Source organism: Asterias rubens, chromosome 14 (genome assembly GCF_902459465.1).
Source record: "Asterias rubens chromosome 14, eAstRub1.3, whole genome shotgun sequence".
Lineage (NCBI taxonomy): Eukaryota > Metazoa > Echinodermata > Asteroidea > Forcipulatida > Asteriidae > Asterias > Asterias rubens.
Genome location: NC_047075.1, coordinates 3,313,610 through 3,336,152, shown reverse-complemented (window position 1 = coordinate 3,336,152; position 22,543 = coordinate 3,313,610). Strand labels below are relative to the sequence as shown.

The 22,543-nt window shown below is 41.7% G+C and overlaps 1 protein-coding gene across 1 annotated transcript in view; it reads left to right on the top strand.

Annotated features, from left to right (window-relative positions):
- The window catches only part of LOC117299261 (lipoxygenase homology domain-containing protein 1-like), a 78,694-nt gene that overhangs the window by 11,819 nt on the left and 44,332 nt on the right, over positions 1-22,543 (top strand). Inside the window, 23 exon segments of the mRNA XM_033782742.1 lie at positions 217-387; positions 987-1,161; positions 1,883-2,081; positions 4,157-4,205; positions 4,208-4,346; positions 4,942-5,089; positions 5,309-5,411; positions 7,066-7,201; positions 7,942-8,195; positions 9,445-9,580; positions 10,186-10,433; positions 11,727-11,862; positions 12,935-13,089; positions 13,919-14,076; positions 14,744-14,820; positions 15,372-15,565; positions 16,785-16,977; positions 17,742-17,905; positions 18,812-18,898; positions 19,175-19,490; positions 19,628-19,782; positions 20,159-20,292; positions 21,104-21,261. Coding sequence (XP_033638633.1) covers positions 217-387; positions 987-1,161; positions 1,883-2,081; positions 4,157-4,205; positions 4,208-4,346; positions 4,942-5,089; positions 5,309-5,411; positions 7,066-7,201; positions 7,942-8,195; positions 9,445-9,580; positions 10,186-10,433; positions 11,727-11,862; positions 12,935-13,089; positions 13,919-14,076; positions 14,744-14,820; positions 15,372-15,565; positions 16,785-16,977; positions 17,742-17,905; positions 18,812-18,898; positions 19,175-19,490; positions 19,628-19,782; positions 20,159-20,292; positions 21,104-21,261 — 3,685 coding nt within the window.

Below are 22,543 nucleotides of genomic sequence, written 5' to 3'. Positions count from 1 at the left end.
TACATCATCGTGTTATCAGTATTTTTATAAAGTATGAGAGAATAAAGACCTTGGTTAGGAGCTAGGAAAGCAACCATCGTAATTACTTCCTAGATTCATATCACTTCATGGTGGCAGCGGTGGGATATGAAGTGAGATGATTGCAAAAAGAGTCAAGGGTACAAATATACCAAAACCTCTGAAAAAAATAACAACCATTGGTCCTTTTCGTTCCAGGTGTTCATCCAGCTGAAAGGTGCCAAGGGCAAATCTGCCAAACGGAAACTAACCAAAAAATCCACCAAGACGGAGTCGGGGTTCGTCAAGACCAAGTACAGCCGCAACACCACCAAGATCTTCAAGGTCAAGATGCAGGACGTTGGGGAGCTGCAAACACTCACAGTTGAGGTATGATAAAACTTTCTCTTAACACCGTCTGAATGGTTTAATTGAGTCAAGGTACTATGTAGCTTGAAATTTGGCTTACAACAGAATAGAAGTTAAAGTAAATGGTAATGCATCGGGGTAAAGAATATAAATTGGTTTAGATTTTTACTTCTGTTAGATCGTTGTGGTACCCGCTGCTAAAGATTTGAACTGCCCTTAGCCATCGAGCTAGCTTGGTGGTCTTGTGGTAAGACACTTGCTCTAGCGATGCAAAGGTGGCGGGTTCGTATCCCACAGCCAGAGTGATTTGCATGTGGTATTTGTTCACAGAACTCACACATCGTTCACACATAGGTGTTATCTGGTTATGGTAAAAAGCAAACTCTGAAGGGTTGAGTTGAGCTTGAAATCTGGCCTAAAACCTGAAGACAGTCTGAGAAACAATGAAGACATTAATTTTTCTACCAGCGTTTTTTGAAAATCAGTCAATCAAGTCATGACTGAGGGAGGTCCTGTTTTCAAAGCATGCGCTTAACACGTTTCAGAGCATGTACATTGTAAATATACTTGTAATCAAAGAGAATCAACCGAAAACATCTCACAATTTCTTTGCCAAACAGCATGATGGTTTGGAGAAAACAGACAGTTGGTTCTTGGAGGATATAGAGGTAGTGAATCTAGCCACTAAGACCACGTACCTGTTCCACTGCGGCCAGTGGCTGTCACTGTTTGAGAATGACTGCCAGCTCAGGAGAGTACTGAAGGCGTTGGATCCAAAGAAACACGGCAAAACAGGTAAACAAGAGGGCGACTTAAAGGCACTGGACATGTTTGGTTATTGTCAAAGGGCCCAATTTCATGGCTCTGCTTAGCGCCGAATTCTTCGCTTACGATCACGATTCCCCGCTTACGTGCAAGCGCTGAAATTTCTGCGCTAGCCTTGTAAGCACGCGCAGAAGCCAAAATTTGCCCCTAACCCGTGAAATACGCTTGCCGTTGGCACATAACTCCCTGATTCCGTAAGCGCCGATTCTGTGCTTACGGTAAGCAGAGCCATGAAATTGGGTCCAGTGTTCTTACTTTGTGTATCCCAAAATGCTTTTGGAAATAACAAACTGAAAAATTTGAGGTCAATTGGTCATCAAAGTTGCAAGAGAACAGAAATAAAAAAACTTCAGGCCTGAAGTCTTTTATTATTTGAGTGAGAAATTACCTCTTTCTTTAAAATTATGTTGCTTCAGAGGGAGCAATGTTTTGTACTATCAACAGCTCTACATTTGCTCGTTACCAAGTCAGTTTTTATGCTAACAATTATTTTGAGTAGTTACCAACAGTGTCATGAGTGTCCATTGCCTTTGAAACATTTGATTTGTGATTTGAATCAAATCTAGACAGGGGTTATAATTTTATTTGTTAGTTAAATCAAATCAAGGCAGTGATTGTGATTTGATTTGTGATTTCAATCAAATCAAGGCAGCGCATGTAAACTTCACGCACATACTCGTTTCTTTTTCAGTATACGAAGTCGTAACGATCACCGGTGACGTCAAGGGTGCAGGCAGCGATTCCAACGTGTACATCACTCTATTCGGCATGCGGGGGACCAGTAAGAAGATGCCGCTGAAACCCCGGTCCGGCGTAAATCCCTTCGAGAGAGGCAACAGCGACATCTTCACCTTTAAGTGCAATAACGTAGGACCACTCAGGAAAATCAGGTAAAATATTTTTTCCTGAAGAAGAGCGGAGTATACTGTTTGAAATGTCAAGATCACGCTGGCTCTTTTCAGAGCCAACACTCCTCCCAAAGAGATTATACGCATGGTTGTACATGTAACCGCAAGTTTTCTATTTATAGCTATGTTAAACTTGCATTGGGGATAAAGAATATTCATTTTGGTTTTTACCCATACACTGATGTGTGTTAGCGCTGTATACTCAGTACTTTCCCGAGTCCTGTGAAAAAAATATCACAGGCATGTTACTCGGGTGGGATTCGAACCCACAACCCATTGCAATTCTAACATGCCTGTGATATTTGTTCACAGGACTCGGGAAAGTACTGAGAATACAGTGCTAACACACATCGGTGTATGGGTAAAAAGCACAATTAATATTTATAGCTACTTCATATTAGGTAAATTATTAGCGAGGTGACAATATTTGAAATTTGAATTTGCGATCAACCCTCAGAAATTTTGCACTATTAGGCATGTGATTTCTCAGGAATTTTCCTAAATTTCAGGATTTTCTCCAAACTTTCTTAAAGCCATTGGATACTTTCGGTACAGAAAAAAAAGAAAAAGTTCACAGATTTACAAATAATTCACAGGGTTTACAGAAGGTTATGGTGAAAGACTTCTCTTGAAATATTATTCCATGAAATGCTTTGCTTTTTGAGAAAACATTAAAACAATATCAATTCTCGATAGCAAGAATTACGAATTTATTGAACACATGTCATGACACGGCGCAACGTGCAGAAACAAGAGTTGGTTTTCCTGTTATTTTCTCCCGACTCCGATGACCGATTAAGCCATTAATTTTCACAGGTTTGTTATTTTATATATAAGTTGCGATACACGAAGTGTGGGACTTGGACAATACTGTTTACCAAAGGTGTCCAATGGCTTTAACCTTTACATTGTCTTGAAAGAAGATCATCAAAGGGAGGATGAAGTAGTCCACTTTGTGTCAAAACCTGTAGGTTTGTCTTTCTACTGATGCACGGACTCTATACCTGCAATAGCCTACTTTACGGACTACCGGACACTCAGATTGCCAGATTACAACGCATACAAAAATTCAGTGGCCAGACTTGTCACCAGAACTGGCACTCGGGAATCCATCACACCCATTCTTAAGGACCTTCATTGGCTGCCAATACGGGCTAGAATTGATTTCAAAGTTTTGGTTCTGACTAATCAATGTATCCACGGTATTGCCCCTGTTTATCTTCAAAGCTTAGTTCAGGAGTACAAAACAACCAGAAATCTGCGATCTTCAAATAAATCCCTTCTGACTCCCCCAGTTATATCAACACCAAGTCGTACGGTTCCCGCTCTTTCCAATATGCATCAGTTTAGTTATGGAACAGTCTTCCAGAGGTTGTCAATCAGGCTGAGACATCAGAACAATTCAAAACCCGGTTAAAAACATATCTGTTTACTTTGTACAATAATTGTTGATTTCCTTTTACAGCGCATAGGGACCTCACGGGGATATGCGCTATATAAGAATGGTTTTATTATTATCGTTTCTAGTCTGCCTCGTTCTCACCATATTACACCTGTACTAATGCAATTGCATTGGCTCCCAGTTAAGTTTCGAACAGTTTACAAAATTCTTCTGTTAACTTTCAAGGCCCAAACATGTCAATCTCCTGCTTATTTATCTGAACTTCTTCATCATTATTCCCCTACTTGGACTTTACGATCATCTCAACAGTCATTGCTTTCTGCTACTAGAGCTTCTTCCATTTTTTATGGCCACAGATCATTTTCTTACGCCGCACCGTTTCTTTGGAATAGTCTTCCTGTGCATATTCGCCAAGCTAATACTTTACAATGTTTTAAGTCCTTGTTGAAAACTCATTTGTTTAAAGCTTCTTTTTTGTAATTTGCCTATTTGTATCTTGTATCTTTCTCTAATTGTTATCATTATTATTATTATTATTATTATTGTTATTAGTATTATTATTATTATTATTATTAGTTCTAGTGTACGGGGTACCAAGACCGGCAAGCCATTTTTTTTCAGGAAATTTAATTGTTGTCCACCCTCATCTTTGCAGGATAGAGCATGACAATACAGGCTTTGGTCCAGGCTGGTTCTTAGACCGGTTGTGGTCGTGACCGACCACAACAACCCCAAGAAAGGGAAGTACTACTTCCCGTGCGGAGAGTGGCTCGCTAAGGGGGAAGGAGACGGACGGATCTGCCGAGATCTCATCGGGAGCAGAGATCCTCTTGCTGTTAGGAAATGTAAGATCAAATTACATGTTCTGTATGTATTGATATGATTCACCAAAACCTTGTTCCAAGTGGTGTATATTTTAAAGGAACACGTTGCCTTGGGTCGGACGAGTTGGTCTTCGAAAAACGTTTGTAATCGTTTTTTTTTTAAATGCATATGGTTGGAAAGATGTTTAAAAAGTAGAATACAATGATCCACACAAATATGCCTCGAAATTGCGTGGTTTTCATTTTACCTCGTCGACAAACACGGTCGACCATTTATAGGAGTCAAATTTTTGACTCCCATAAATGGCCGACTGTGTTAGTTCGCAAAGTAAAACGAAAACCACGCAATTTCGAAGCAAATTTGTGTAGATCATTGTATTTTACTTTTCCAACATCTTTCTAACCATATGCATTTTTTTTTTTAACGGTTACAAACGCTTTTGAAAGACCAACTCGACCGATCCAAGGCAACGTGTTCCTTTAAGTTTGCCTGTCTAAAACCAAAATTTATTTGGGTTGACCAAGAGTTGCTCCTATTTGGCTCAGTGCGACTCTGACGCGCCTGACAGAAACAGGTGTAATAGTTTTTTGTTCGATTCCTTCTTTCGTCCCACAGCTCACAAGTACAAAGTTCATGTTTTTACGGGTAATAAACGCGGTGCTGGGACCGACGCCAACGTCTTCGTCACGATGTTCGGGGAGTTGGGGGAGGATTCCGGGGAGAGGAAATTGACGAACTCCAAGAACAACTTTGAGAGGGGAAGGTAAGTGAAGAGTCGCCCCACTACTGCTGCACTGCTAACATTTAAAATGTGTAAATATTCTCAATTCTGGTTGCATTGTTGAATTATGAATAAGTTATTTGTTGAAACGAATTCGTTGGCTCAAATCCTGCTCAAGTCAAGTTGTCTTTGTTTAACCGCAAATCAAAATAAACAAACAAAAACAGAAATAAACTTTTCTCCTTTGTTTACCCCTGCCAGAGAGGACGTCTTCGTCATCGACACACCAGCCCTAGGCCCCTTGGAAAAGATCCGAGTTGGTCATGACAACTCAGGACCAGGACCCGCTTGGTTCCTGGAAAAGGTCAGTGACTCAACATAGTTGATGTCTTTTCTAGAAGTTGCATTTCGTCACATCAGTGCAAAAATCCTGACGAATCCTGAAGATGACTAGAGCAAGCTAGTCGAATCATTGAGCCCAATTAAAAAACTGACTTCGCAGTAGTGCAGTTAATTTTGATCCTATAAAGCTAAAGTAGTAGTCCTGCCAAATTTCTATACCTTCTGCCCGGGTAGTAGTTAAAAAGCAGGACAGTTCTTTTTAGAACTGAGAAGTCTCCCGAACATCTGATTAGTCTACTCCGCGGTAGTAGAATAAAGCAAGACAGTTCTCTAAAGAACAAACTCTACCTGGCAAGTACATGTAGATACACTTACGGTGTTACCGCAAACCAAATATATGTTGATACCTCACCATGCAATGCCTCAAATCCTGTCTGCAAAAATCTTGTAACTCGATCTTGCACCAAAATGCTTTTTACTGGACCAGAACATGTGTTAAGGCCGAGTCACACTGCAGCGATAACAGCAAATTCTATAACAACAAACAAGCAATTCAACAAATAGAATGTGTTCTCTCTGCATCGTGATCAATATCTTGTTTGTTATCGCTGCAGTGTGACTCGGCCTTCACTCGACCAGGGTCACAACAAGCAACAAACATCTAGACAGTGTAGCAAATACATTTTTTAAAATTTCTAGTGAAGCGCATAGTCTGCAAATCTCATGAACTACTGGAGGTTCTGGGTCTAGGAATATAGGGGAACCCATGCTCACAAGTCACTTTAACCCTTTTCACACTAATCTATTCCCCGGGGTTGCCTCCAAGAATGGCCGGCCTTTTCACACTGGGGTTGCCTCCAGGAATGGCCGGCCTTTTCACACTGGGGTTGCCTCCAGGAATGGCCGGCCTTTTCACACTGGGGTTGCCTCCAGGAATGGCCGGCCTTTTCACACTGGGGTTGCCTCCAGGAATGGCCGGCCTTTTCACACTGGGGTTGCCTCCAGGAATGGCCGGCCTTTTCACACTGGGGTTGCCTCCAGGAATGGCCGGCCATTTCACACTGGGGTTGCCTCCAGGAATGGCCGGCCTTTTTACACTGGGGTTGCCTCCAGGAATGGCCGGCCTTTTCACACTGGGGTTGCCTCCAGGAATGGCCGGCCTTTTCACACTGGGGTTGCCTCCAGGAATGGCCGGCCTTTTCACACTGGGGTTGCCTCCAGGAATGGCCGGCCTTTTCACACTGGGGTTGCCTCCAGGAATGGCCGGCCTTTTCACACTGGGGTTGCCTCCAGGAATGGCCGGCCTTTTCACACTGGGGTTGCCTCCAGGAATGGCCGGCCTTTTCACACTGGGGTTGCCTCCAGGAATGGCCGGCCTTTTCACACTATGATCTTATTACCCCCTGGTATGCATCAGCAATTGGGCATACCCTAGAGAAAAGCCACCCCCCTGATGCTCTGGAGTAGGGGGTAAGCGGTAAAATCCAGGGAAATTCTTGAAATGTGCAACCGAAACCTTGTGTAACAGGGAGTGCGCCTGGGTAACCATGAGGGGAAAACAAATCCCGGAGCCTCCCCGGGGCTGTTTCACAGGGAAAAGGATTTTGATGAGTTTCAATATTCGGCATCTCTCGTCCCTGAATGATGCAGTTATATTCTCTTTCCCATCATTTAAGGTCATTATTGATGATATTGAGTTGGGTGCGACGTATGAGTTTTCCTGCAAACGATGGCTGGCTAAGAATGAGGATGACGGTCTGATCACAAGGGAGCTCTACTGTGGAGATAAAGCTGGCAAGGGGGCTTCAAAAGGTAAACTAGGAAAGTTAATTCTGCGCACACGCCTGCCACCATGCACCTATGCAAGCAAAGCTTACTACCTGATTCTGCAGAAAGTTCCCTGGAAAAAAATCCTTATCTGTCCATGTTCTGAGGAACAAGTTTGAAAAATCTCCCCGATTATGGAATTTGTTCCCTATTATGTTGAATTTCCCCAACATCTTCCTAATTTAATAGATGTTTTAATTTGCATCGGTATAAATAATATTCAATTTTTTTTTTACCAATATACACTGATGTGTGTTTAATGGCACTGTAAACTCAGTACTTACCCGAGTTCTGTGAAGAAAAAAACAGTGTTAACACACATCGATGTATATGGGGAAAAAAAAGGAGAAAAAAAAGGAATATCTATCTAATTGTTGTACATAGCGAGATGTAAATATTAGCAGGTCTGCTTTTGGAGGTTTGAAATAATTGGCCAAATCTCTGGCTAACGTAGATAAAAAAAAAAAAATTGCTGATACATGTATCTTTCACGGTAGTGTTTCATTTCATTTCATTTCATTTATTAATTTCACAGGCAAAAATTCAAGCACAGACAATAAGAACAAAAGAAAACAAAAACAAGAACATACAATACAATAACAAAAAAAGCAGCACCCCTGAAGGATTTTAAAAAAGTAAACTAAATTACTATCGAGTTAATCTCCTGACTCGATAGTGTTTGAAGAACATGGATGAAGTCTGACTTTTTCTGTTTCCAAATACAGGAATACCCTACGAGGTCCGCATAACCACCAGCGACAAAAGAGGCGCGGCGACAGACGCCCGCGTCTACATCGTCATGTACGGTGGGAAGAAGGGCGAGGAGACTAGCGGGAAGATCTGGCTGGACGAGGGGAAATTTGGACGCGGACGCACGGACGTCTGCAACGTGGAGATTGGAACCATGTTGAGTCCGCTGTCGAGGATTGATATCGGTCATGATAACGCTGGGGCTGGTGCGGGATGGCACTTGGACAAGGTCAGTCATACTAAGCATTGTACTAAGCAAAATCCACAGGAATAATACTTGAGTGGGATTCGAACCAACAACTCCCCTCAATGTTAGTCTCCAATCTCGCTAAAATTTATTCAATAAATTTATTTGTATCGATACCTTGGTGTGATCCCTGGCTACACGGCAGTTTGCGGTTGAATCGCTTCTGACAGGCACCCCCCGAACAAAGATATTGACTAAATAGGGAGACCACCAACATAGGGCTAGATAGCTCAGTTGGTAGAGCGCCGGCACGTTAAACCGGAGGTTGTTGGTTCAAATCCCGCTCTAGTCAATTTTTCTTTGTTCAACCCAAAATCATTTAAAAGTGTACTCAGTCAGTTTCCCTTGTGGTTTATTATTTGATAAAATTTATTCACTTACTTAACAACATTTTTGCAGCACCCTTTACTCTTTCACAAAATTATTGTAAGGTTACATGGGGTTTGAGTCACTGCATGGTGAGGTTCCAATACCTTTTTGGTTTGCAGTAACACCATGTGTGTATCGACCTGCTGGGTAGACTATGTTCTTGTGAGAACTAGGGAGACTACTCGGATCTGAAATTAGCAGATAAAACTCACTTCCCGGTGGTGAAGTTTAATAATAATAATAATATTTGAGTTTATATAGCGCTTTTTCACTCCCGAATGGGTGTCTCAAAGCGCTTCAAATTATTACCCCTGGTCACTGGGCCTTAATTCACTCCTTAAACCATCTCAGCTCCCTGGGGAGTATACAGCCTCGTGCAACAAATGCGCTACTCGGCTAAATCAATCACAAGAACCATCTCTGCCCTCACAGGTCCCCATTTACCCCTTGGTCGAGAGAAGCAATAATGGTTAAGTGTCTTGCTCAGGGACACAAGTGTCACGACCGGGATTCGAACCCACACACTGCTGAACAGAATCAGCAGAGCTTGAATTCGGTGCTCTTAACCGCTCGGCCACGACACCCCACAGTTTATAGCGAGAAGTCCCCTAGATCTACTAAAGCTAAAGAATATGTAGTAGTCCTGGAAAATGTTCTACCTTCCGCCCATGTAGTAGTTAATAAGTCTCCAAAATTCGAAAAATCTACTCCGCAAATTCTCAAAAAAAAAATAATCTACTTGGCAAGTAAATACACACATGGTGTTACCGCAAACCAAATATACATTGTAAGATTATTCTGAGTTGCTTGACAAAGAGGTTTACTCGCTAGCTTTAAATTACTTTTACTTTCTCATTTGCAGGTTGTGATCAACTGCCCGGTAGCCGGCATTGAGCAGACGTTTCTTTGTAATGAGTGGCTGGCTGATGATGAGGGAGACAAAAGAATCGAGAGGACGCTGATGGAGTCCAAATCCATGAGGAAAACAAAGAAACAAAGTGAGTATCAATCACGTTAGGACAGGTATTGGTCTTGAGCCATGGCCATTTTCGTCATAAACCAAGACCGATAGTTGACCCTAGTTTGCTAAAGTTTCAGACTTACCTCCCATATACCGAATACAATGATAGACAATGGTGGCAGCCTATCCATCTATCGTAATCCTCGTTTGTACATAAAAAGGAAGAAGAGCTGGAATCATGGTTAATAGACCGAATTAAATATGGCGTCACCGTTCAAAAAGCTGCCCTACAATATGGCGTCTTTGAGCGTGTGCATGTGTGTGTGCATACGTGTGCCATAGAAATCAAACCGGGAATGCTGCGTGATGCGTGTTTCATTGATGTACGCGTTTAGACACGCATATGGTTTGCCCTACAAGATGGCGACTTTCATAGCAACAGCGGGGTTATTCAATATGCTCTATACAATAACCCCCCCCCCCCCCAGAAAAAGGAAGATTTGAAGCATGAATTCCAGTACCTTTTATACGTGGGAGCAAGATGATTGCATGACCGGGCACTTTACACAATGGATTTTTGTTGTACTTCGTTTTTGTTTTTGTGCTGAGCACACCTAACGGTCTGTTGTATCCTTTTCTCAGGGGAAGTGTGGAATGTAACGGTCACCACAAGCGACGTATCCAGTGCGGGGACGGACGCCAACGTTTTCTTCTGTCTCTATGGCGACGAGGGCAAGTCGGACGACATCAAACTGGAGAACAAGAGCGACAACTTTGAGAAAGGAGAGCAGGATACCTTCAAGATCGAGATGGTGCCCGTCGGGAAACCGTACAAGATGAGAGTCTGGCACGATAACAAGGGCATGGCTGCTGGATGGCATCTGGAAAAGGTACTAGTTGTACAGTTTTGTCACATTCATGTAACCACTCACCAACAGAGGGGGCTAATGAAAACTTTTGTTGCAGAGCTGTGTATTGGAACATCTTGGGATAAAAAGCTTTGGATTAGAAGTCATTCCTTGGCCCACAACCCATATTAAATGGTCAAACAGTAGGAGGTTTGACTATTTTCTGTTATGATAAATCATTTCTATACCATTTGGTTGTCCTTCTAGATTGAGATACAGAGAATATCCACCAAAAGGCATACACCTTCCCCTGCAATCGCTGACTGGCTAAGGATGATATTGGATGGTCAAACAGCAGGAGGGTTGACTATTGTCTGTGATTATCTATCATTTCTATACCATTTGGTTGTCCTTTTAGATTGAAATACGGAGAATATCCACCAAAAGGCATACACCTTCCCCTGCAATCGCTGACTGGCTAAGGATGATATTGGATGGTCAAACAGCAGGAGGGTTGACTATTGTCTGTGATTATCTATCATTTCTATACCATTTGGTTGTCCTTTTAGATTGAAATACGGAGAATATCCACCAAAAAGGCATACACCTTCCCCTGCAATCGCTGACTGGCTAAGGATGATATTGGATGGTCAAACAGGAGGGTTGACTATTGTCTGTGATTATCTATCATTTCTATACCATTTGGTTGTCCTTTTAGATTGAAATACAGAGAATATCCACCAAAAAGGCATACACCTTCCCCTGCAATCGCTGACTGGCTAAGGATGATATTGAATGGTCAAACAGTAGGAGGGTTGACTATTTTCTGCATACATACACTCACTACATGATTTATCATTACTTTACTATTTGGTTATCCTTCTAGATTGAGATACAGAGAATATCCACCAAGAAGACCTTTACCTTCCCCACAATCGCTGGCTGGCTAAGGATGATATTGGATGGTCAAACAGTAGGAGGGTTGACTATTGTATGTGATTATCTATCATTTCTATACCATTTGGTTGTCCTTCTAGATTGAGATACAGAGAATATCCACCAAGAAGGCGTACACCTTCCCTTGCAATCGCCGGCTGGCTAAGGATGATATCGAATGGTCAAACAGTAGGAGGGTTGACTATTGTATTTGATTATCTATCATTACTGTACCATTTGGTTGTCCTAGATCGAGATGCAGAGAATATCCACTAAGAAGGCGTATACCTTCCCTTGCAATCGCTGGCTGGCTAAGGATGATATCGAATGGTCAAACAGTAGGAGGGTTGACTATTGTATGTGATTATCTATCATTACTGTACCATTTGGTTGTCCTAGATCGAGATCCAGAGAATATCCACTAAGAAGGCGTATACCTTCCCTTGCAATCGCTGGCTGGCTAAGGATGAAGACGATGGGGAGATTTTCAGAGAGATGCCAGCTACAGGAGACAGCATTAAGAAACCACTGCCTTGTAAGTCATTTACAAAACTCCTCTGCTGGGCTTGTCGCCAGGGCCCAATTTCATAGAGCTGCTTAGCAGAAAATTCCCTTGTTAAGCAATAACTAGTGCTAAGCAAGAGTTTTCTGTGCTTGGCATTTTTGTTTTTGCTAAGCACATTATAATTATGCTTACCAGAATAAGGTTACCAGCCAAAATGCAATGACTCATGTAACACCTGTGACTGATATCTCGCTAATTTTTGACTGACTGAAAATTGCTAATCACTATTTTACTGCTTAAGTAGCTCTATGAAATTGGGCCCACGGTTCAAGTTCATTTAAGCTGGTTACACAAAAATAGTGGTTAGCGTAGCTCACAACAATAAAAACTGATTTGAAGTCAATTTCTCTTTGTTCCACCCCAAACCATATGATGTTTACCCGAGTCAATTTCCCTTGTGTGTTTTTTTTTGTGATATCTGAGATTAAAAGTTGTGTCACCTTGAGGTGATCCCTTGCTGCCATTTCCTAGCTACACGTTAGTTTAGAGGTTGTATGGCTTCTGACTGGCACCCCAAAGATATTGACAAAATAGGGAGACTGCCAACATAGATGTAGGATGACAGATAGTTCAGTTGGTAGAGCACCGGCACACTAATCTTAGGTCCTAGGTTCAAATCCCTTCTGTAGTAATTTTTGTTTTTGTTCAAAACCAAATTATTTAGCTTTTCCTTGTGGTTTATTATTTGAACGTTGAAAACTATAAGGCACTTATAGCTGGTGACCATGTTATGTAGTAGTCAGATTAACTCATGGCTCTGCTTACCGCCGAATTCTGCGCTAACGATCACGATGCCCCGCTTGCGTGCGAGCGCCGAATTTCTGCGCTAGCCTTGTAAGCGTAGAATGCCTTTTAGTCGTAACGTTTAGTCACACGCGCAGAAGCCACAATTCGCCGCTAACCCACGAAATACACTTGCCGTAAGCACATAATTCCCTGCTGCCATAAGCGCCGATTCTGTGCTTACGGTAAAGCAGAGCCATGAAAATGGGCCCACATTGACCCACCTGACCCTTCTTGTTTATTTATTTGGAACCTTCAGTGGTGAAGTACAAAGTGGGCGTTTACACATCAGACAAGTTTGGTGCTGGAACCGATGCTAACGTCTTCTGCAACATCTTTGGCGAGATGGGCGACACTGGAGAGAGACCCCTTTCGAAGTCTGCCAACAACAGGAATAAATTTGAAAGGAAAAATGTAAGTTTCAGAAATTAGTCCGGTTTCATAGTTACAAGAGATGTTATAATTCTGAAAATGAGAGCGACAACAGGTCCTGGAAAACGTGCTTGGTGAAATCCCTTTTCTGTCGGTTATTGTGTAATCTCCAATTGTACTGGAGAGAGACCTCTCTCGAAGTTTGCCAATAAATTTGAAACGAAGAATGTAAGCATTAGAAGTTAACAGTTACAATAGATTTTTGATACTGTAATTCTAAAAATGAGAGCGGCAACAGGTCCTGGAAAACGTGCTTTGTGAAATCCCTTTTCTGTGGTTATTGTGTAATCTCCAATTGTACTGGAGAGAGACCTCTCTCGAAGTTTGCCAATAAATTTGAAACGAAGAATGTAAGCATTAGAAGTTAACAGTTACAATAGATTTTTGATACTGTAATTCTGAAAATGAGAGCGACCATTTTCTGTAGTTATTGTGTAGTTGCCAACTGTCCAGTTGTTGCGAAACTGGAGAGAGACCTCTCTCAAAGTCTGCCAACAACAGGAAGAAATTTGAAACAAAGAATGTGAGCATTAGAATTTATTCCGATTCCACAGTGATGAGAGATTTTTGACACTTTTGTTGAAATTCAAGCGAGAACGGGCTGTGGAAAACATGGTTTGTAAAGTTCCTTTTCTGGGGTTATTGTATGGTCGCCAATTGTCCAGTTGGTCTTGAATGATGGATATAAACCTTTCCGTATGATGTTGTTTGCACTGGCACAAAGCAAAATGTCATCTTCCAAAAGTAATGACGTGCTCGCTGTTCAAAGTGTCGTTGTTCCAGAGTATTGTTATTTTTTTATTTTACCCAGGTTGATGAGTTCATCGTAGAAGCCGTCTCACTACGTGCCTTAAAGAAGATTCGCATCGGCCACGATGGAACTGGTGCTGGAGCAGGGTGGATGCTTGATAAGGTGGTCATTAGTCAGGAAGGCAAAGCAGAGTCCGAAGTTGTTTTCCCTTGCAAGAGGTAAATAACAACAACTTGTTGTGTTTTTGAAGTGGTCTTGAATCTTATAGGGTTTTTTAGCTGACTATGTGCCGGATTTACTTCAGCTATAAAAGCCATTTTTATTACACTATATTAAAATTTCCTTTTTTTTTTTTTTTTTTTTTTTGCTGTTTATTTTTAGTATCATTTTTGCCAACTCGTGGCAAAGCTGTCGAGCGCACTGGACTCATTCTCAAGGTCTGATTTCATAAAAAATTTCATAGCAAAAATAAGCAAGACAGCCACAGATTGTATATCTGAAATGGTAGTTTGGTTGGTTGCCTTACTCGGTGCAAGGCCCAATTTTGTGCTTAAGCAGTCCTATTGAATGGGCTGTGGAGTTTACTGATCAACAGAATTTGGTTGTTCGTATAGCCCCCTTTTCTTGAGCATTACATGTACCTTGCAATATGGAAAGGTTTGGGGTAACACCATGTAATGACTATCTCTAAATGAGTTGTTCTGAAAATAACCGTTGATTTCAACTTGACAGTTCGATCAGTATGAGCTGATCGTCTTCTGGAGAAAAGCTCGACTCGGATGCCACTTTTCAGCTACGAGTAGAATAAGTGAAGAAAATAAAATAATTGTAAACTTGGCGCGTTCGTTTTACATTTTGTTCCCGGATTTTATTTTTGTTTACCAGATGGTTGGATCGAGACGAAGATGACGGGCAGATTGTCAGAGAACTGGTCCCCGAAGGAAATTCACAACTTCTATCAAGTAAGTTCCCTGGTACCCACTGTCTTTTTTTCCCGGCTTATCTTCGATCACTACAGATGAAAACAAGCAAAACAAATTGTTTAATCTTGACCCAATTTCATAACCACATAATCTTGCTATGCACAGAAAAAATCTTGCCTAGCAGAAACGTGTTACCAGCAAACATTCCATAGAGTTGACACTGTTGTGACTGGTGCTCCACTCTGTTTTCACTCCTTAAACCATCTCAGCTCCCTGGGGAGTATACAGCCTGTGCAACAAATATGGGCTACTCAGCTAAACCAATCACAAGAACCATCTCTACCCTCACAGGTACCTATTTACCCCTGGGTGGAGAGAAGCAATTATAGTTAAGTGTCTTGCTCAAGGACACAATCGTCACTACCGGGACTCGAACCCATACTCTGCTGAACAGAAACACCAGAGCTTGAGTTTGGTTCTCTTATCCGCTCGGCCACGACACCCCATTGATTGATTGTTTGATTTATTGCATTTTTTTGACATTTCAAAACAAACACTTTTATTAATTCACAACATTGATTTGCTTGTAGCGACCTCCTACCATGTATCTGTCAAAACTGGAGACGAGCGGGCAGCCGGTACTGACGCCAATGTCTATGTTAAACTCTTTGGGGAGGATGGGGACACGGGTATGATACCACTCAAGCAGTCGGAGAACACCAAGAACAAGTTTGAGAAAGGCCGGACGGACAAGTTCACTCTGGAGGCGGTGGATATTGGGAAGGTAGGGATATAGAACCCAGGAGTGGGGTTTAAGGGGGGGATGTTGGGCATAAAGGAATACGTTTGAGCGTAAAGGGTCCCCATGGGATATAGGCATCCATTGGGAATGTGATGGGGACCTAGTGGTGATCCTGCTCATGCAGTCAGAGAACCCAGAACAAGTTTGAGAAAGGACGGACGGACAAGTTCACTCTGGAGGCGGTGGATATTGGGAAGGTACGGGTAGAACCCAGGAGTGGGTTTTGAGCGGCCATTGGGCATATAGGGACACTATGATGAGTTGTGTGCGTTTACATGGTTGATTTCGAGACCTCAAGTTCTAAATCTGAGGTCTCAAACCAATTTTGTGGAAAATTACTTCTTTCGAAAACTATGGCACTTCAGAGGGAGCCGTTTCTCACAATGTTTTATACCATCAGCTCCTCCCCATTACTCGTCACCAAGAAAGGTTTTATGCCAATAATTATTTTGAGTAATTACCAATAGTGTCCACTGCCTTTAAGGACACAAGTGTCACGGCTGGGGATTCGAACCCACACTCTGCTGGTGTGTAGGGACCCCTTTGTGAGAACGCTATTGGGAATATAGGGACCCCATTGAGGGAATATAGGGACCCCATTTGGGGTACATGGTGCCCTATTGGGGGTACATGGTGCCCTATTGGGGGTACATGGTGCCCTATTGGGCGCATATTGACCATAGTTTGTGTATAGTGACAGCCCTCTGAAGTACTTCACACCCCAAAAAATCCTTCAAAATGAGGTGTGAAAATATTTGTGGTATGTTGACCAGAAATACTACCAATTGGAACCAGGTTACATTTTCAGTCAAGTATTTAGTGACTTCCAGTGCAAGTATTTTATTTATTCCACTGACCAATTCAAAAAACTTCTGAAAACGCATCTCTTCCCTGTTTAAGCTTTTCTCTTTTTCTCATGCTTTTCAAACACTGTGTATGTAGCTTTTTCGATAAGTTTTTGTTGTTTTATTGTGCATTTTCAGTTTTTGTAAGCGCTGTGATATAGTTTTCTATGGAGAGCGTTTCTAAATACCTGTTATTATTATTATTATTATAAGTTATTTTGCTAACCAAGTATTAGTGTGAGTACCATAAAAAAAGTACTTGAATAACACTTGAGTACCAGTACCAAGTCCGAGTTCTACAACACTGAAAAGTGTGCTAAGCAGAGACCTTTCTTTTGATATTGTTACCTATACAGCTTGAGTACTTGAGAATCGGCCATGATGGTTCTGGGCCCGGAGCGGGCTGGTTCCTAGACTCCATTGAGGTGGATATCCCTTCTAGAGGACTGACCTACATGTTTGCTGCTCATAGGTGGCTGGCTGAAGACGAGGAAGATGGAGAGTTGGAAGTTGAGCTTTATCCAACGGACACCAAGAAGAGTAAAGCACGTAAGTAATTGTGTAACATTTAGAAAAGAGGTGTCGCATAAAAACTGATTGCTTACAAATAAAACTCAAGTGTAGATGCTCCTTTTTGTGCTACATGTATGTAAAGGCAGTGGACACTATTGGTAACTACTCAAAATATTTATTAGCATAAAACCTCACTTGGTAATGGGTAATGGGGAGAGGTTGGTAGTATAAATCATTGTGAGAAACGGCTCCCTCTGAAGTGACGTAGTTTTCGAAAGAGAAGTAATTTTCCCTGAATTTGATTTCGAGACCTCAGAATAAGATGAGGTCTCGAAATCAACTTGCGTCTGAAAGTACACAACTTCGTGCGACAAGGTCGTTATTACAAAACTTACAAATTTCTAAGTCGTAGACATCTACTCTGAACACTGGCGTCTGGGTGGGCTTTGGATTAATTGGGATGGGCTTGTGAGCCTTGGGGGTGGAAGTGTAATGATGAGTTATTATTAAGAACTTTTATTGTTTAAAGGCAGTGGTAATTACTCAAAATAATTATTAGCATAAAACCTCACTTGGTAACGAGTAATGGGGAGAGGTTGGTAGTATACAACATTGTGAGAAAAGGAAAACCGTGCAGTTTCGAGTGATACTTGTGTGGATCATTATACTCTACTTTTAAAACATCTTTCTAACCATATGCATTTCATAACAAACGGTTTAAAACGCTTTTAATAGACCAACTCGTCCGATCCAAGGCAACGTGTTCCTTTAAATAACCGTTTTCTCCCTCGTCTTGTTAGGTATTCCGTATGAGGTGACAATCTCAACCGGTACCTGCTCATCAGCCGGCACTGACGCAAACATCTTTCTACGTATCTATGGGGAGGAAGGAGCCAAGACGGAAGAGTTTCAGTTACGTAACCGCACCGATAACTTTGAGAAGGGTGCCGTTGAAAAGTTCAAGGTACATGTCTTTTGGGTTTTACAGAATTTTTGATTTATTGTTCAATGAATGAACACATTTTGTAGTGTGTTGCTATTGCTGTCTTTAATTTCAGAAAATAACACATTCTGTGGTGTATGTGATATCGCTTTCTGTAAATCAATGACAGAATGCAGTCTGTGGAGTTTTTTATAACTTAAGTTTAAAGGAAAAAATAATTCTGTGGTGTTTTTGATAGCATTGATTTAAGTTTAAAGGAAAAAAAATCATTATATGGAGTTTTTAAGAGTGTTGTTTTAAATTCAAAGGAAAAACTCATTCTGTGGTGTTTTTCTTATTTTTATTTTAAGTTCATTCTGTGATGTTTTTGATTTGTCTTAAATTCAAAAGTATAATGCATTTATGTGTGGTGTTTTTTTTACCATTTTCTTTAGTTCAAAGATAGAACACAAACGGGTTGGAATGGAATTCGATTGTTCCTGATATTATGCCATTGTTTCAGGCAACTTAAGCCTCGTCACGCACTCTGATTTTTCTTGGCAGCCAATTGATTCACTGGCCAATCATGCAAGGAATTTGATAAAGCTGTTGTTGAAACCTCTGTGTTTTGTACTTAATTTGCCCACCATTGTATGTCGGAGAGGATTGTCATCATATTTTGTATTTTTTATCATTATTCAGGCTTAGAATCTTATTTTGCCTACCATATTTATGTCTGATTTAGTTGTTTACAACAGGTGTGATTCTTCCTACTTTAGTCTGATTTCCGATTTGTTTGGAAAGATCAGACTGAAATGCCTACACCATGAGCCCTTGTGCTCAATAAAATATTTCTACTCTTTTCTACGTACTAAAAAAAAAAAAATCATGCCTGTTACAAAGACAACACAAAGATTTTGATGATGTTTTCTTCCCGTCTTCATTCAGATTGAAGCAGAGGATGTCGGTCCAGTCAGTAAGATCCGCATCGGACACGACGGCACAGGACGCTTCGCTGGCTGGTTCTTAGACAGAGTGAGTTGCCTTTCTGTAAAGAAACAGTAGAGGGCGCTATTTACATATTGTAGTGGAGAAAGCCATGCAACCACACACATGACTGCTAAAACAAAAGGCTTTTAACATTTCCAAAATGAACCGAAAAGTTCTTTATTGAACAGTTGGTGATCATGTTAACTTTTGAGCTTTTAGTGATACTATAAATATCTTTCCTATACTAGTGAATCATGTACATCACTTTCACATTCAGCTTCTGCTGTTCCTAAGAGTCTCTCGTCTTCTTTTCATCCCAAGGTCCAACTTGAAAGATTTCCACCGAAAAGTCGTCTGAAAAGACGGAAGTCAAAGTCCAAGAAATCTCGGAGCGAAGAAGACGACGACGATCAAGATGCCGACAACAGATCCCTCAAGAGACGGAAGTCTAAATTGAAAAACCGATCACGGAGCGACGACGACGAACGAGACGAGGCTGAGGAAGCACCGGAGCTGACCAAGTATCTGTTCGTCTGCAATCGTTGGCTGGCGCGGAGCGAGGACGACGGACAGATCGTCAGGGAGTTGGTACCGACGGACGAAGCTGGAAACGTCCTCAAGAAGAACTCTCTGAAGAGTAAGTTTAGATGATAGAAATAGAGCACAGAGATAATAATGATAATACTGGGTTCTTATACCATCACTTCACAGACGTTTATGGGCGTATCAAGGTGCTCAAACTATGTCCACTTCCTTTTCTTCTTTTTTGCACAGTGGGTGAGTACACAGTCCACATGTACACCGGGGACGTATTTCAAGCGGGAACCGACGCTAATGTCTTTATCAATGTGTACGGAGAGAAGGGGGATACCGGTGAACGCAGGATGAAAGATTCAGAGACAAATATGAACAAGTTTGAACGCAACCAGGTAATGTATACTAGTTAAAAAGGGGTTTGGGTACTGTTTGTTTGACACAAAACACTACAATCCACAGATTTACATTAAACTTACACGATTTGTAGATAATGGTAGAAGAAAGCTTCCCTTAACATATTACTTGCTTAGGTGCTGTAGTTTTTGAGAAGTGAGTATAAAAACAATTTCACACAAATAATTTTCGTCTCATGAGAAGAAAATTATTTTAGTATTCACAACGGATATTGACCCCTTGCACGCGCGAGCCATACGCGGTGACTGTGCCACGCTCAGCATTTTTGTGGTCAATAGGTTTACTTGTAAACGTTGCGTTGCCTAAAATGCAGACTTCACTAACTTATGGATTTTCTTATGCTATTGTTTTCAGGAGGATATTTTCAAAATGGAGGCCGGCGATCTCGGCGGATTGAAGAAACTCAAGATCAGACATGACAACTCAGGGCCGGGGGCAAACTGGTTCCTTGACAGGGTAGAGGTTGAGGATAAGATGCACAATCGCAGGTTAGTAGGCACAGAGTTTAGGGGTGTAAAGACCACGGGGACGAGGGAGAAACTGTTCCTGGGGTTGAGATTGTGTATGGTGGTATAGCTGTGCACAGAACTAAACTGTATGCACTTTGTAGAGATTGTGGGCTAAGGCTTTGTTGCACAGAGCAAATCATGGCGCCAGTATAAACACTATGTTTCTCGATTTTGCAACTATCTCGTTTCTTGAGCGAAAAATGCTCCGTCCAAAAACGTCATATCTCAGCGCATACTTGTTTTGTGTGTACATCTGGGCTATCATACAAGCGAACGATACAATGTTTTTTTTTGCAATTTCAAACCCGCATGTAAAGTAAAAAAGGGAATAAAAGGGTAGTGACGAGTTCTTAAACTGCCGTTTAGAACCGGCAGGGTCATTGCCGTGCGATAAAGGCCCGATGCCTGTTTGGTTAAAAGCCGTTATAAAGTAAGAAACTAGGTCAAACTAATCCGTTTTCCGACGTCCTTGAGCTCTGTACGTGTAATGCATTTGTATGACTGAGACAGTTTTTGGATTTTCATTCGTGTGTGTCTACTCTAAAGGTATCCGAAAAACAACCGATTATAAACAGAACTCCAGCTTTTCATTATCAACTGTTTAAACACCCCCACGTGACGCCCTCTCCACCAATAGGAATAGGGAAACTGTCTGACATATTTATGAATGGTGTTTTAGGAGATACAACATTCTGGACATGACAACATTGTGCTTTCTTCAAGTTTGCAATGTGACCTTGTCTCAAAAATGACGTTTTATGCTGACACTACAATTTCCTTTCCATTTCAGGTATTATTTCCCTTGTCAACGCTGGTTAGCGACCGGCAAAGATGATGGGCAGATCTCTCGTGACCTGATCCCAGTAGAGAAAGAGGTCATCGAGAGGTCGTTGTCGAGGCGGAAGTCTTCAACGTCGTTACGAGAGGAGATTGCCCTCGAAGCAAAGGGTGAGGATTTTTGTCTCCGAAAAGCGATTTGTATGATCTTAAATGTGTTTTTACACATACACCGATGTGTATTTAACATGTTAAAGACAGTGGACACTATTGGTAATTGTCAAAGACCAGTCTAATCACTTGGTGTATCTCAACATATGCATAAAATAACGAACCTGTGAAAATTTGAGCTCGATTGCTCGTCGGAGTTGCGAGATAACTATGAAAGAAAAAAAACCTTGTCACACGAAGTTGTGTGCTTTTACATGTAGATGCTTGATTTCGAGACCTCAAGTTCTAAACTTGAGGTCTCGAAATCAAATTTGTGGAAAGTTACTTCTTTCTTGAAAACTATGTCACTTCAGAGGGAGCTGTTTCTCACAATGTTTAATACTATCAACCCTCCCCATTACTCATTACCAAGAAAGGTTTTATGATGATAATTATTTTGAGTAATTACCAATAGTGTCCACTGCCTTTAAGCACTGTATACTCGGTACTTTCCCGAGTTCTGTAAAAACAAATCCACAAGCAACACACTTGGGTGGGAGTCAAACCCGCACCCTTTGCAGATGTCTAACAACTAGACCACCGAGCTAGCCTGGGTCCAATTTCATTCGCTCTGCTTACCATAAGCACAGAATCGGCGCTTACGGAAGCAGGGAATTCTGTGCTTACGGCAAGCGTATTTCACGGGTTAGCGGCAAGTTTTGGCTTCTGCGCGTGCGTACTCAACGTTACTATTCTACGCTTACACGTTCGGCGCTTGGCACGTAAGCGGGGAATCGTGATCGTAAGCGCGGAATTCGGCGGTAAGCAGAGCCATGAAATTGGGCCCTGATGGATAGAAGAAGCAGTTATTGTGTTAGCAGAGGGTACTGCAATGGTTGTGTTATCTTTTGGGTGGCATGGTTGGCTTGTGCGTAAATCGCTCGCCTCTCACCAAGGTGACCCCGGTTCGATTCCCGGCCAGGGCCATAATGTGAGTTGAGTTGTGCGTTGGTTCTCTGCTGTGCCACGAGGGGTTTCCAGACCATCCGGTGTTCCTCTTTCGGGAAAAATCAAACACTTTCGATCTTGGCTGTGCTCCGTGGTCATAATTGGTTGATGTGGTGGCAGCCAAAGGCGCCCTTGCATGCCTGCTTCTGGAACACGTTGTAGCCGCGTCCTTTGCAATTCAGCTCTTAGCTGTGAGTAAGGATGATTAGCCCCCCAAATTATTTATATCTTGTATGTTCAGTAGATTTGTTCTTCAGGACTGATTTTAATTCCACTGCTGAAGAGTAGTTTACAG